Below are 13,564 nucleotides of genomic sequence, written 5' to 3'. Positions count from 1 at the left end.
AATGTTATAATCTAAATCTATTCTTTATTTTATTTGGAGTTGGAAGATCTCTATACACAGCGATAAGAAATTATGTAATATAATTTATTAAAAAACATAATAATTCGTACTTAGCTTTTAAATTAGTTTGATGGTAGAGTATTTTCAAAGCTTTTTTTTCAAGAAAAAGTAATTTTAAAGTTTAATTATAATATAGATGATCGTGAGATTGACTAACTTTATATAGATTTAAACAATAATAATATATGAAATACAAATTGAATAAATAATGTTATCCAAGTTCAAGGTATGGTAAAAGTAAAACCCTTCACTTTCCTAACTTTGAATATAAAAAATAAACATTTTGTTAAATACTAAGTAGCTAATTGACAAATAAGGAGGTGAGGGAAGAGTGTGTATAAATAAAAGCATGGGTGAGTAGAGTTTTGGTGGTGAGGAAGGCGAAGCAATTAACATTAATGGGGAGATCTGCATGCTGTGACGAGAATGGCCTCAAGAAAGGACCTTGGACTCCCGAAGAAGACCAAAAGCTGGTTCACTACATTAAACGACATGGCCATGGCAGTTGGAGAGCTCTCCCTAGGCTTGCAGGTTTCATTTATTTCCAACTTTATTCCCATCTTCATCTTCCTTTTTATTAAGTTAAAAACAGCAACAATTTTCATGGTTTCAGGTCTGAACAGATGTGGCAAAAGCTGTAGGCTAAGGTGGACGAATTACTTGAGGCCTGATATCAAGAGGGGCAAATTTTCTCAAGATGAAGAACAAACAATCCTGCATTTGCACTCCGTACTCGGAAACAAGTAATTTTACTGCAAATCAATTTTTATTTATTGATTGATTTTACTCCATAACTTAAAGAATTAAAAACCACTTCTTTTTCTTTTTCTACGTTTTTAAGGTGGTCAGCCATTGCAACACATCTGCCAGGGCGCACTGATAACGAAATCAAGAACTTCTGGAATACCCATTTAAAGAAAAAGCTGATTCAAATGGGCATTGATCCAATGACCCATCAACCCAGAACTGACATCTTTGCTAGCTTGCCTCAGCTCATAGCCCTTGCTAACCTTAAAGAGCTCCTGGAAAACAGTCCTCATCTATTCGATGACCAAGCTTTAATATTACAGGCAGAAGCTGCTCACTTGGCTAAGCTTCAATACATGCAATTACTCCTCCATTCTGCTGCTTCAACGACGACCAACGACGACTCGTTATCTTCACCAAATGGCATTGCAGACATGGAAGCTCTCAACTTATTAAGTTCACCAGTTCCAGCTCATGTCAAAGAAAACCAAGTTATTCCAAATTCATCCCAATTTTCTGTGGGAAATGCTTCTTCTCAACAACTCCACCATCCCACCCTGTTACCTCACTTACTAGACCCACAAGTCCCTTTCAGTTTCCAAACATCGTTGAATAATGAAAACACTGAGATGGGGAACTGTTCCAGCTTTACAATGCTCAGCCAGGGAGATAACCAAACCGATAACTCATCGTCATGGCTTCTTCCATCCCCTACCATTCCTCCAACAGCCACCGAGACATCACTAAGCAATCCAGGAGATGTGAGCAGTAATTCTAGCAACAATAATGGCGCCGCCTCTCCTTACTGGCCTGAACTCTATTTCGACGACTCCATCATGCATGAGATTTCTTAGACAGTATTGTTGGAGTTTGTATTTCCCATTGTTAATTTTCTGTTACTGTAGATAGCTATGGCATCCATCTCGTGCTTTACATGCATGCATGATTACCCTGTATCACCCCCAAACATCTATGTATATTTATTTATATATACAGCTTATATGTGTATGCATAATTTTGAGATAATAATTTTGTTCAAACATTTTCATCCTACTATAAACACCTTTTTGTTTTAATGATTGATTTCAGGTTGTGATTCTTGTCCATGAACACCAATTCATTTCTAGCTCTATGGCTCTATTGCCATAGGTAAATTTAGCTTAGAAAATCAATATACCACCTTTTATAGTTGCTATATATGGTTGTTTATATAATACACACATATACACGCATTATCGAAAAGGAAAAAAATTCTAAAACACATGATAGGAGAGATATTAATTTGCAAATATTTCTGATAAATTTAAGTACTACTAAGATACATAGTTTCTCTTGAGGAATCATTGTAAACTTTAAAGTGTTTATGTCAATACACAACACTTTCAAAGACCAGTAACTTGCATAAAATTTTGAGCCTTTTCTCATAAGTCATAACAGTTTCTTAGTAATCCTTAGCTGCACTATGTAAATTTTGAATGAGCAAGGAATCCCTGGTTTTAGATCTTGATTGATTATTAGAGTTAGCACAGGAATAGTCCGAGAGTAGTAATTAAAAGAGGGCAAGTGTAATCACTTAGTTATAAAATTAAGTCCTATACAATTAATTAGCATACTTAGCCTAGCCTTCAGTCGACACACCTACCACTATGATGTACTAATCATATAACGCCATATGATTGCATTATTTGCAAGAAAATAAAGCATCCCTTTCTTGACGTTGCCACTCGTAGCCATCTATGGATTATTTTCACCACCAACTATATATCTACGACCGTCTCCTTCTCATGGACTAAAACCAGAAATAAATAATTAAATAAAATCATTTCCAATTCTTAAATTATAATTAATCATGCATTTCCGAAGATTTCATTTGACATACTTTCTATATATAATTAATTGCAGTGACATAAGAAACTTTGAATAGTATATTTAATGTTTGGAGGTAGGATTAGGTGGTGATAATATTTTGCTCTCTTTTAAATATGGACAATATATGAAGGATGAGAAGAAAAGAAACCTAACCCAGATTGTGTTTTTATCCTCCTCCTTTTTCGGTATTGACTTTCACAAATAGTAAACTTAATCAAGAGCACATACTATATATGTAATTGCTTTTTATGAATTCCAGATTCATGTAATCATTTTCCTTGTGATTCAGTAGACTTAAATTTTGAGTTTTAATATATCTTTAATCCATATTTTCGTTACCCTCAAAAGAAAAGGTGGAGGAGGAGCACTCCATTGGAATGGATAGAGACATGACAAGTGTGAGATATTAGCTTTTAATTAGCAAGACTTTGTGAAGTTATTGGATTGGTTTAGTTGAAGGGAGGGACACAGTCAATCCCTTGCTAGAAAAGAAATCAAACTTCTCTAACTACTCTATAGAAATGAAAACTATATCCTCCCTTCCTGCATGCAAAATGCATATTATAATTAAATAATCCCCTTTCTTTATTCCTAAGTAGTACGGTTATATCTCACTCCATCAACATACTCAAACTTTTGCTTCAGAGATTAAATGATGTTTATCATCTGTTCAAAGCCATAATATACCCACCACTCCCTATAGGATGTGGACTATAATATATGAATATATATATGTATATAAGGTCATATGTAGGACTGCAATAATTATAACTAATATATAATATATAATTCTTCTAAAAATTATAATATATTCAAGCTTAAACAATATTAAATTTCAATTGTATTTATACATGATAAAATTTAAATCAAGAATATCCATTTTAATCAAGGTTTTATTTGCAATTTTTTCCCTCTTTTTGTTGCAAAACATCTAAAATTTTACATTAATATCTAAAAATCATTCATATTAATTCAAAATCATTGATCGACTCATACACCTTTCAATTTATTTTATAAAATATTTAAATTAAAAATATATAATTTAATTCTTTTATCATCTTTAAATGAAAAATTAAAATTAAAATTTATTTTAAAGATTGCCCATGTTTTCTTTTAACCACTGAGATATTTAATCACATACCGATAACATTTTTCTTATGTATTATTAAGATATATACTATTATTAGTTTAATCTTTTAAAGAAAATTATTTGGTACAACATCAATTAAATTTTTCCAATTTAAGATAGAGTAAAAGGTAAAGAACTAAAAAATGATATGTGCTAATTAAAATTTTTAATGGATAATGTGTCAAATATTAATAATTTTTGAAATATTAATTAAGAATATTTATTGTTTCTTAATTTACTTGTAAAAATACTCGAAATATTAGCATATGTAGCGTAAAGTAAGTGGAGTTTTGGACGATTTACGATGGATTGGGATACTGATTGGGCTAATATTATTATCAAAATGGATTGCACTCAAGCTGTGGAAGCCATTTTAAATAAGTCATGTGGGCACTTGAACAAGGATCTGGTCCTAAGAGTACAACAGACTCTTAGATAAGCTAATGTAGTTGCGCATACATTAGCTAGGATGATGAGAGCTTTCCCTTATGGTCTAAATCCGACAACGATAATAGATACAAAAAGTACAATTAGATGTTTAAATCATGTGTAATGACACTAAAATAATTTTATAATTAGTTCTAATTTTTTTGTCTAAAAAAAATCATCATCAAAATATGAAAGAGCTCTACTTTAAAAATAAAGAGATTATAACAGATGAGGGCATTTAAATGTCTCTTTTCTTCTGTTTACAGGATTGATAAAAATAGGAATGGAGAAATTATATAAAAAATTTATTGTTTTTTCTTATTGAAAGATGAAACCTTTACATCTTCAATGACGACTTTCCAATTTAGTGATAAATGCTTAACTCTCTCTCTTTTTTTTATAAACATATGTTAAAATAATTTCATTAATTTCTCCACTTCCGTAAGCAATAGCAATTTACTTATTAATTACAGCCACACCAACAAATTAACGCCTCCTCTTTTGTGATTTAATGTGTTGCTGTTTAATACTATCGAAGCTGCAAATTAGCTGCTGTCCTGCTTTACACTTTATCATCATTCCTCATATACGGTTACATATTATTCAGTGCCGGACTCAAGAATAAAATTTATTTTTATTGCCTTCCAATCTAACTTCAAATTTTGTGTTATTGATTAAAATATTAAAAACATTTATATTAATTATATGTTTTTGAAATTATAATTATAATATTAATGGTTCGTATATTTTATCATAATTAATTATTACAAAGTACGATCAAATCAATAATCGAAACAACATTCTTCGTCCCGACAAACAACATTTTTATCAAATGGAATGGTCTTTAATAGGTTTAGTTGAGAGTTTTGAAATATGTACCAAATGATTTATTTTTTTATCAAATATAAAGGTCACATCTTAACAAGCCACATCCTTTGTCACAACAATGGTCGACAGTGAGTCACGTTGTGACACGGGTGGCTTGAGGTCACGACATGACGAATTGTTTGGCGACGTCATGACGGGTGACGTCATGATGTGGAGGAGGTGATGTCACGATGTCGATCTTGAATTTCTAAAACTTTACAATTTGATCATATTTCATACTCGAGTCAACAAAAGAGCTTTCGTAAGCTCTATTAAAGCTCAAATTTAATGGTATATCATAATGTGAACGTGTTTATGATATGATTGAATATTTGAATGATTTATTTACAATGTATAGTTGCTCTGGCAACGAATGCAGCATCCTATAGCTTGAACCCGGCAATCGGGTCAAACAAGGAGTATTACAGTTATATGTCTTTGGATTGTCGAGCCAATAGACATACCACCAGCTAAATCACAAAGCAAAATTTATACAAGTCGACTATAAATAGTAATATCATTCGCAAACACATTATTAAAAAGGGTGTGCATGAATTTCATAGCCCTACAAGACATCATATATTCCCGTGTCATCAAGCCTATTATTGTACCCTCTGTCTCGTTATTTTATTTGCAATGCGGGGTGATCACTTTATAACCTACCTTTAAACTGGGGGAGACTATTGTTATACCCCTACTTTAACTTGGACCCAAATGGGCCCTTCATTGGGCCACCTAGAGCCCATTGAGAAGAATAATTTGATATTAACTCTCACTCTTCCATAAATGCCCAAAAGTATCAACATCGCAGAGGGCTTCTCTCCAAAAATTCTAATAAACTAAGAATTCATCGAGTCTCTTTACTTATTTGGCTCTTGACCTTAGAATGGGTGAATTGGCCCTTCTCATCACTACCCTCTCCTTTTTCACTTCTGTTGATATTGTGTATTAACAATTTTTCATTTAAATAATAATTTAAATTGATTCAATAACGAACTTAAATTTGGATCTCAACCCCCCACCCCTAAGAAAAATCACAATCTCTCATGCAGTACGGGTAGCCTTGCTAATAATGTTAGTAGTACTCGGTCTTAAGGCCAAATAGAGAATTGGCTTTACCCATATGCCAACTCCCATAGGTCCAACCCATTTTAGCAGTCAGAATAGAAACAGGAAAATTTTTTCTTTACGATGGAAGAAATATCAAAACTACAAGTTTTTACTGTTAGAATTTTACATTTACATTAAGAATATCTTAATCATTCATGCACTCGTTCCATTAAATTTGCACATTTTTATGCAAAGATATACAACTATAGATTTTTTTACCTTTTAAATAACATAGAGAGAGAAAGGAGGTTGAGGTGGACCGGAGGTGGTTGAGAAAGGGGGCCATTTAGTGACCACCGTGGCCGAATGGCATTGACAGCTATAAGATTGAAACAGTAGTTTTTTATCTCACTCCCTTATTTTGTACATATGACATTGGTGCATGCATTTTCCTCCTCCAAAAAAGACCCATGTACCTATCTTTTAGTACCACCTCTGTATTTTGGTCTACCTTTGACACCTTAATTAATACACCTAAAAATCAAATACTTTTAATATTCATTTTGAATAGGTAACAAATAAAATAAAAAATATTTTTTTTATGTTAAAAAAATTCATTTGGATGAATTCCTTTACAATAAATAATATAAATTAAAGAATAATTTTATTCGAGAACGAATTATATAGAAAAATTTCACATGCAATATCAAAAAATTGTACAATTTAAGTTGGATGGTTTGGTTTAGTGCTTTATTCTTTTAAATCTTTCTTCTCGTAAAGAAAATATCTTTGATGTATTGAAAACTTATTCGTGTTGGTCAATAAATTATAAAATGAGTTACAAATATTTTTTATTATAAGTGAATATTTATATAAATAAAAATATGCCATACATTTGATTCCTAATAAAATTTAGGCTGATGAATGCAAAAGGAGAGGAGTCCTGATAAAAACGGCCTGCGAAACAAATAAAAAAGTTATTTGATGAATAGATATGTCCCTTCGAAATTAATGCATGTGCAATATGTCCCTAGGAATTAATGCATGTGCCATGTGCCATGTGTCCATGAAAGAGCATCATACCAACTTTTATTTATATTTAGTTCAAGATCACTAAAAACGATCCTCTTTTTTTTATTTATGTGAAATAAGAGTGTTAGTTAAATTTTATAAAGAAAATGTTATGTTGAATAATATTTAAGTTTTGAAATAATGAATAAAATATAAATATTACTACAAGGTATTTAGTTTTTTTGCTTTTTTTTTTTTAGAAAATGAACAAGTTCCTTAGCTTATAAAGAGTAAAACCATAGAGGACCAAAAGTTAGAAAATAAAATAAAACAATGAGCATAAAGGCAATCAATGCCCAATCTAATCCTAAGCCGCCGTAATTTTAGCCACTGTCGCCACTCGCAACATTGGAGGGAGAAGAGTGATAGGAGGAAATAACATAGTCAGGCTTGTTAAACTCACGCTCAACAAATCCAATATAGGAAAAGAGCCAATCCTTAGAGCGGGTCCAATTAAACCGCAATTGCCACTGTAAAGCTCGTTGGGGACCCCGACAACTGTAATTCCAGAGCCTTTAAACGGCATCGGCTTGTTGGGTATTGGAGTAAGTCCACTCCGTGAAGATAGATACATGATGTAATTATTTGGGTTGATAAGAAATCGAAAATTGATGTATTAGGTATACGATTTTTGTATGATGTAGCATCATTTCACAATAATGAAATTTATAGCCCAATAAAGAATAAATGATACACTTTCATTGGCATTATTTGATTGATGAAAAAAGAACATGACTATGTGTCATTTATGATAAATGATTTAATTATTATGTGTTAGTAAAAGGTTTTTTCATATCAAAAGATATAATCAAAACTATGAGATAAAATAGAATCATATTGGGAGAACGAATTTTATTCCAAAAAGATTAAGGATATCCTATGAGGGTAACACACTTATGACAATGGCATTGGATGGATAATTAAAAAAGTAACCTCTGTAATAGTATATAATAAGGGTAACACACTTATGATAATATCATGGTACTATAGTGGAATGACTCCATAATTAAATAAGTTGTAATTAATAGGCAAAGAGCTGAAACTTAATTGAAAATTATTTAAATCCTAATTATATATATCTCATTGGTCCCTCCGCCAGCTCGAGATGACCCAAAATGAATTGCATGTAAAAATGATAAGTTGTGGAATGAATGAAAGCGATAAGTAAGATAAATAGATCGCATGTATCACTATTCACAGTGAATACGTTTTCTCGTTAAGCACAAAAGATGACTTAAAAATTAATTTAGTTTCTTTGAATTATTATTTAATTGATTTTAATTAAATAATTGAAATTTGAAGTGACAAATAAATTAATTCAAACATCACACTTTTGTTGAATAATGCAATTAAATTACTTTCCTCATGGATTCTAATGCAGTGAAGTTTTTATGAGTTTAATAGAATTAAATTTGGGTTGAGACAATAATTTAATTGAGAAATTAATTTAATTAAGTTAATTAATTAATTAATATTTTGGGTAATAGAAAATAGTTATCGGGTTGGATAACTTATAGGTATTGGATAAAAGTCCGAATAACACATATAATTGTACTCAATACATGAGACGAGCCCAAAAGCCTAATCACATGTGTGAGGGGCAACAAACCCTAATCCTAATAAAGCTATGTCGCGACCCCTGTAACACCCCTTGTTCGACCTGATCGTCGTGTCTGAGCTATAGGATGTTACATTCGTTGCTGGAGCAACTACAGTCAATTTTGCAGTATACAAACATTCACACATGCAATCGTGCTAGGGTTGACAAAAGAACTTTCATAAGCTTATATAAGACCCGAATATGATTGTTTAACATAATTTGAAAGTGATTAACTTTTAATTACATGTGTGATTGTTTGTATACTACAAAATTGACTATAGTTGCTTCGGCAACAAATGTAGCATTCTATAGCTCGGACCGATGATCAAGCCGTGCGAGAGGTGTTACAACCCCTCTGTATTCTATTAAAATATTAAATGTTATTATTTAATTAGACCTTATTCGAATAAAACTCTTGCTCCGTTTTTCTATAAATAAGAACTACGAGTTAACCTACAAACACAACTTTTGAGCACTGATATTCTGTCGAAAAATAGTGACAATTTATTTTAAAGAATAAAATATATTTTTCGGGAAAATATTCATAGTTTCTTGTTTGTAAAGAGAATTAAATTTTCTACTAAAAGTTATGTAAAGTTTTCATTATGTGTGCTAATTCAATTTGTTTGAGCCCACACTTCAAATAATTCGGGGTTCAAAGATAGTAGAAAAGATTGATCAGTTAAAACTCAAGAAACAACCTAGACCGCTTTTGTAATAACTTGATTTAGGCAGTGTCGAAAAATACGATTTCAGAACTCGATCCAGTAAACTGAGTTAGTAGAAGTGTATGTTTACATCCATTTATCTTAATTGACTTGATTAATTAAAACTAACATATTAACATTAAATTACTAATGATGATTAATTAAATTAATTAAGGTTTTAATCATAATATAAATAATAAGTAAGTGGAAAGAAATATGAAGTTATCATCTTCTTTAGTGTGTTGGTCGTCCCAATCTAAGAAGAAGAAAGAAAAATTTCTTTGTTTTATTTTCCATTTTGATCTAAACTCAACCAAGGTAATCAAGCTATTTCCTTAAATTTTTTATAGAATTTGAATTATAAGAGCTTGGTTTAGCTTACTTATGTGTTAACTTCTTCAATTATTAGATGTTTGGCAAGTTGCCATTAAAGTGTAATTTATGAATTTAAGCTTGAATTTGAAAAGATTGCTAGTTAGTAAGCTTGGATTATGTTAAGGATTAAGCTAAAAATTAATTTAAGCATAATAGTTAGTTTTGTGACATTAGAGACTAAATTGAACGTTGTTAAGAAATTATGCTATAGATTAAAAGTACAAGGTCCCTAATGAAAGGATATGAAATCAAATTTTGATCCAATGCTAAATATCGAAAAATATGAGTATTCGAATATAAGGGCTAAAATGAATAAAATGCAAAATATGCTTCACTGTAAACGGACCAATTTGCCCGGGTCCACCAAAATACAAAATAAATAAAAATTAAACCCAATTAATAGTCCAAAGTCCAAAACTATTACAATAGCCCAAATAAACCCAGACCTGATACCCATTAGAAGCCCAAATCTAAATTAAATCTAACCCAAATACAATACCAAAAATTCAAATCATAACAGTCCAGTTCACAATCCAATTACAAAAACTCGTGGTCCAACTGCAAGAACAGACCCGAAAAGCCCAAAATGTCAAGGTTTCAAAAACCCTAGCAGCCAAACCCCAACCCGCAGTAGCCTCAGCCTCAGCCTCAGTACCCTCCAGCAGCCACGCTCGCGCCTCCGTACACCAGCACAACCTCCGTACTCGCGCCAAGTACACTCTGTACCTGCGAAGAAACAAACAAACCACAACAGCAAATACGAAAAAGAGAAACTATATTTTTTATTTTGATTTTTCGAGATTTCGGCTATAAAGCCAAAAGAAATGTATTCTCCTTTTTTTTTACACACACATACGCACAGAGAATAGAAAAAAGAAATCAAAATAGTAAAAGTGATTTCAAGCTTCTTTGTTCTTTCTCTTTCGGTTTATTTCTCCTCTTCATTGGCTCGATCTCCTTTTAATATGTGAATCGACACCGATGAAAGCCCAAAACGTCTCGAAAATATAGAGGTTCGGGCGAGGATCGAATGCTTGATGCTTTTGAATTTATGCTTCGTTGTTAAAAGGAATAATGCATGACTTGAGTCTTTTTTTTTAAAAGAAAAAGAAAAGGAAAAAGCTTACCTTCGTGGGCGTGTACCAGATCTGGCCGTCATCCGCGCCATTAGCCATCAAGTCGATGGTGGTTTAGTGGCCGCATAATGGGCAAACCCTAATAGAGCAGGGGTTCTTTTCCTTCATCTGCATTTTCGGGAAGAAAATAAATGGAAATGGGGGATTTTAATATCAGTTTTATAAAACGGCGCCGTTTAAAGGGGGTGGATCCGTGCATTGACCCGATCCGAAGGTTGGATCCGAGGTCTTTCGTTCCAGATGGGCATTTTGCGCGGATAATCCCTCCTATTCGCTCCCACTTTTGATTGGCTCCTGATTTTGTTTTATTTATTTTTTAGATTCTTCCTAAGGTTTGAGTATGTTTGCACTTTAGTCCACGCTCAAGTGCTGCGTTTTGAGACCTGGCGTATTTCCAGTTTTGGACCCTGAGCGTTCGCACGCGTTGCGCATTGGTCCCTGCTTTAATTTCAATGATTTATTTTATTTATAAATTGTCCCCATTATTTAAGATTTAGTTTTAATTGAGTTCTCTATACTTATAATGCATTGTTTTTAAGAAATTTTTTTAAAACATTTTTTTTTGTGTTGAAATTACTCTGATAATTCTACCCCCTTTCCTTTTAAAAATTTTTATTATTTTAAAGTTCTATGTTATGTTATTTTAACATCTAGTACAATATTTCGTTTAAGTATTTTATAAATTTGTACATGTTTTATTTTAATTGAGTTTTTGACTAGTGATGTTTATTATTTTAAAGTTTCTAACATTTTTATATACGTGTATATGTGTTAAGCTATTGTAATAATTCTATTTTATTCTTGTAAATTCATCTTTAAATCCTTTAATATATTATTTCAGCATTCTATGTGATATTTCATTCCAATGTTTTATATCTACATGAACATATATTATTCATGGTAAAATTAGCTTGATCCTATATACATGCCGAATTCCTTTTTCCATTTAGTTTTTTTTTTATTACTTATATATATATGTTTTTTTTAAATCTATTGTGTATATAACTTACCTCCTAAAATTATACGCTATCATATACCTTAGCATATTTTTTTATATATATATTCCATTCATTATTTGAACTTATCTTTATTCGTACATATTGTCAATTGTGAGAAATGTACTTTTCCAAATCATTTTGCATATTATTTTATTCAAATGCCTTCATTTTGTAGTATCTATTTTAAAAATTATTTATATATCCTTAATTTTTATAAATTATCTTGAATTCTAACACGTGTTGTCTGCTCATCAATCCATCATTCCTTAGAAGTTGTTTCATATCATATTAATTTTATGTTGTTTGGTATCTCATGGGTTAATTGTTTTTTTGTTTATATTATTTCATGTGTGTTATGTCAATTGTTCTCCATGCATGCTTGAACATTGAGTTATAATTTTTAGATTAATTACATTTAATTGTTTGTTAGTGGATTAAATAAATTATATTATCTTCATTCATCCATTGTCGTATTTTATGCATATGTGTTTTACTCCATATCATTGTTTTCCATTTGGTTTACGAAATGTGGTTTTATGATATTCAAATCTTTAAGATTAATTTCGTTTTATTTCAAGTCAAATTAATGCGTTTTAAGCCAGTTTTATAACTATTCATTTAAAAATTCTTTAAAAACGAAGGCAATGTTCGATGTTTGGCAATTCGGGAAATCGTACCCTATCGTGCTGAGTTGCAATTTCCCGTTTGTTCAAAATAATCGAATATTCCTTCGAAATTTCACTCATGTCTCTAAAGATTTTTCAAAACGAAGGTGATGTTTGATGTTTGGCAATTCGGGGAATAGTGCCCTATCATGCTAGGTTTCGATTTCCCGTTTGTTCAAAATAATCAAATATTCCTTTGAAATTTCACTCGTGTTTTCTAAATCAAGGTAATGTTCAATGTTTGGAAATTCGAGGAATCGTGCCCTACCGTGCTGGGTTTCGGTTTTTCGTTGAACTAAATAATTGGGCATCCTTTTGTAATTTACAACATATAAACTTTTGGAAGTCGAAATTTATCACGTTTTCGAGGGCATAAAGGATTGTGTCCTATCGTGCTGGATGTGATGCTATATTCCTCTGAAACAAGAGAATTTTGATGACCAACTCAGGCTATTCAAATGTTATTAGAAGGAACCACATTTCAAAAACATTTTTAAATTTTAGACATAAGGACAATATCTAATCGATTTGGTACCAATTTTGGGCGTAATGAGGGTGCTAATCCTTCCTCATACGTAATCGACTCCTGAACCCGTTTTCTCATATTTACATAGACCAAAATCGTTGTTTTAGTAAAAAGAAATATTTTATTAAAATAACCAAATTCTTTGGTGATCCGATCACACCTAAACAAAAAGGATTTGTGGCGACTCTGCATTTTCGTTTTTCAAAAAATCGATTCCCATTTTTTTTAAAAATATCAAATTTGAAAGATGGTTTCGACATGCTTCATTATATGTTTTTATGTGAATGAGTGGAAACTAATGTCTTTTTTATAATTGAATTATTGAATGTAGCTAA

At 31.4% G+C, this 13,564-nt stretch overlaps 1 protein-coding gene and 1 long non-coding RNA gene across 2 annotated transcripts; one reads left to right on the top strand and one right to left on the bottom strand.

The window, feature by feature from the left end:
* The first annotated feature begins 352 nt into the window (after nt 1-352).
* LOC107957754 (transcription factor MYB93) lies at nt 353-1,859 on the top strand. The gene is made up of 3 exons (XM_016893324.2): nt 353-591; nt 674-803; nt 902-1,859. Exons 1-3 carry the CDS (start codon nt 459-461, stop codon nt 1,659-1,661), a joined length of 1,023 nt encoding a protein of 340 aa, XP_016748813.1. The 5' UTR covers nt 353-458; the 3' UTR covers nt 1,662-1,859.
* An 8,354-nt stretch (nt 1,860-10,213) lies between these two features.
* Nucleotides 10,214-11,581, bottom strand: LOC107957755 (uncharacterized). Its single transcript, XR_001700531.2, has 2 exons — nt 11,032-11,581; nt 10,214-10,624 (listed from the first exon to the last, which is right to left on the bottom strand). It is a non-coding gene; the product is annotated as an uncharacterized lncRNA (long non-coding RNA).
* Between the last annotated feature and the right edge of the window lie 1,983 nt (nt 11,582-13,564).

The sequence above is a fragment of the Gossypium hirsutum genome, chromosome A05, assembly GCF_007990345.1.
Source record: "Gossypium hirsutum isolate 1008001.06 chromosome A05, Gossypium_hirsutum_v2.1, whole genome shotgun sequence".
Lineage (NCBI taxonomy): Eukaryota > Viridiplantae > Streptophyta > Magnoliopsida > Malvales > Malvaceae > Gossypium > Gossypium hirsutum.
The sequence above is the reverse complement of the archived record's forward strand: the minus strand, read 5'-3'. Positions and strand labels throughout refer to the sequence as shown.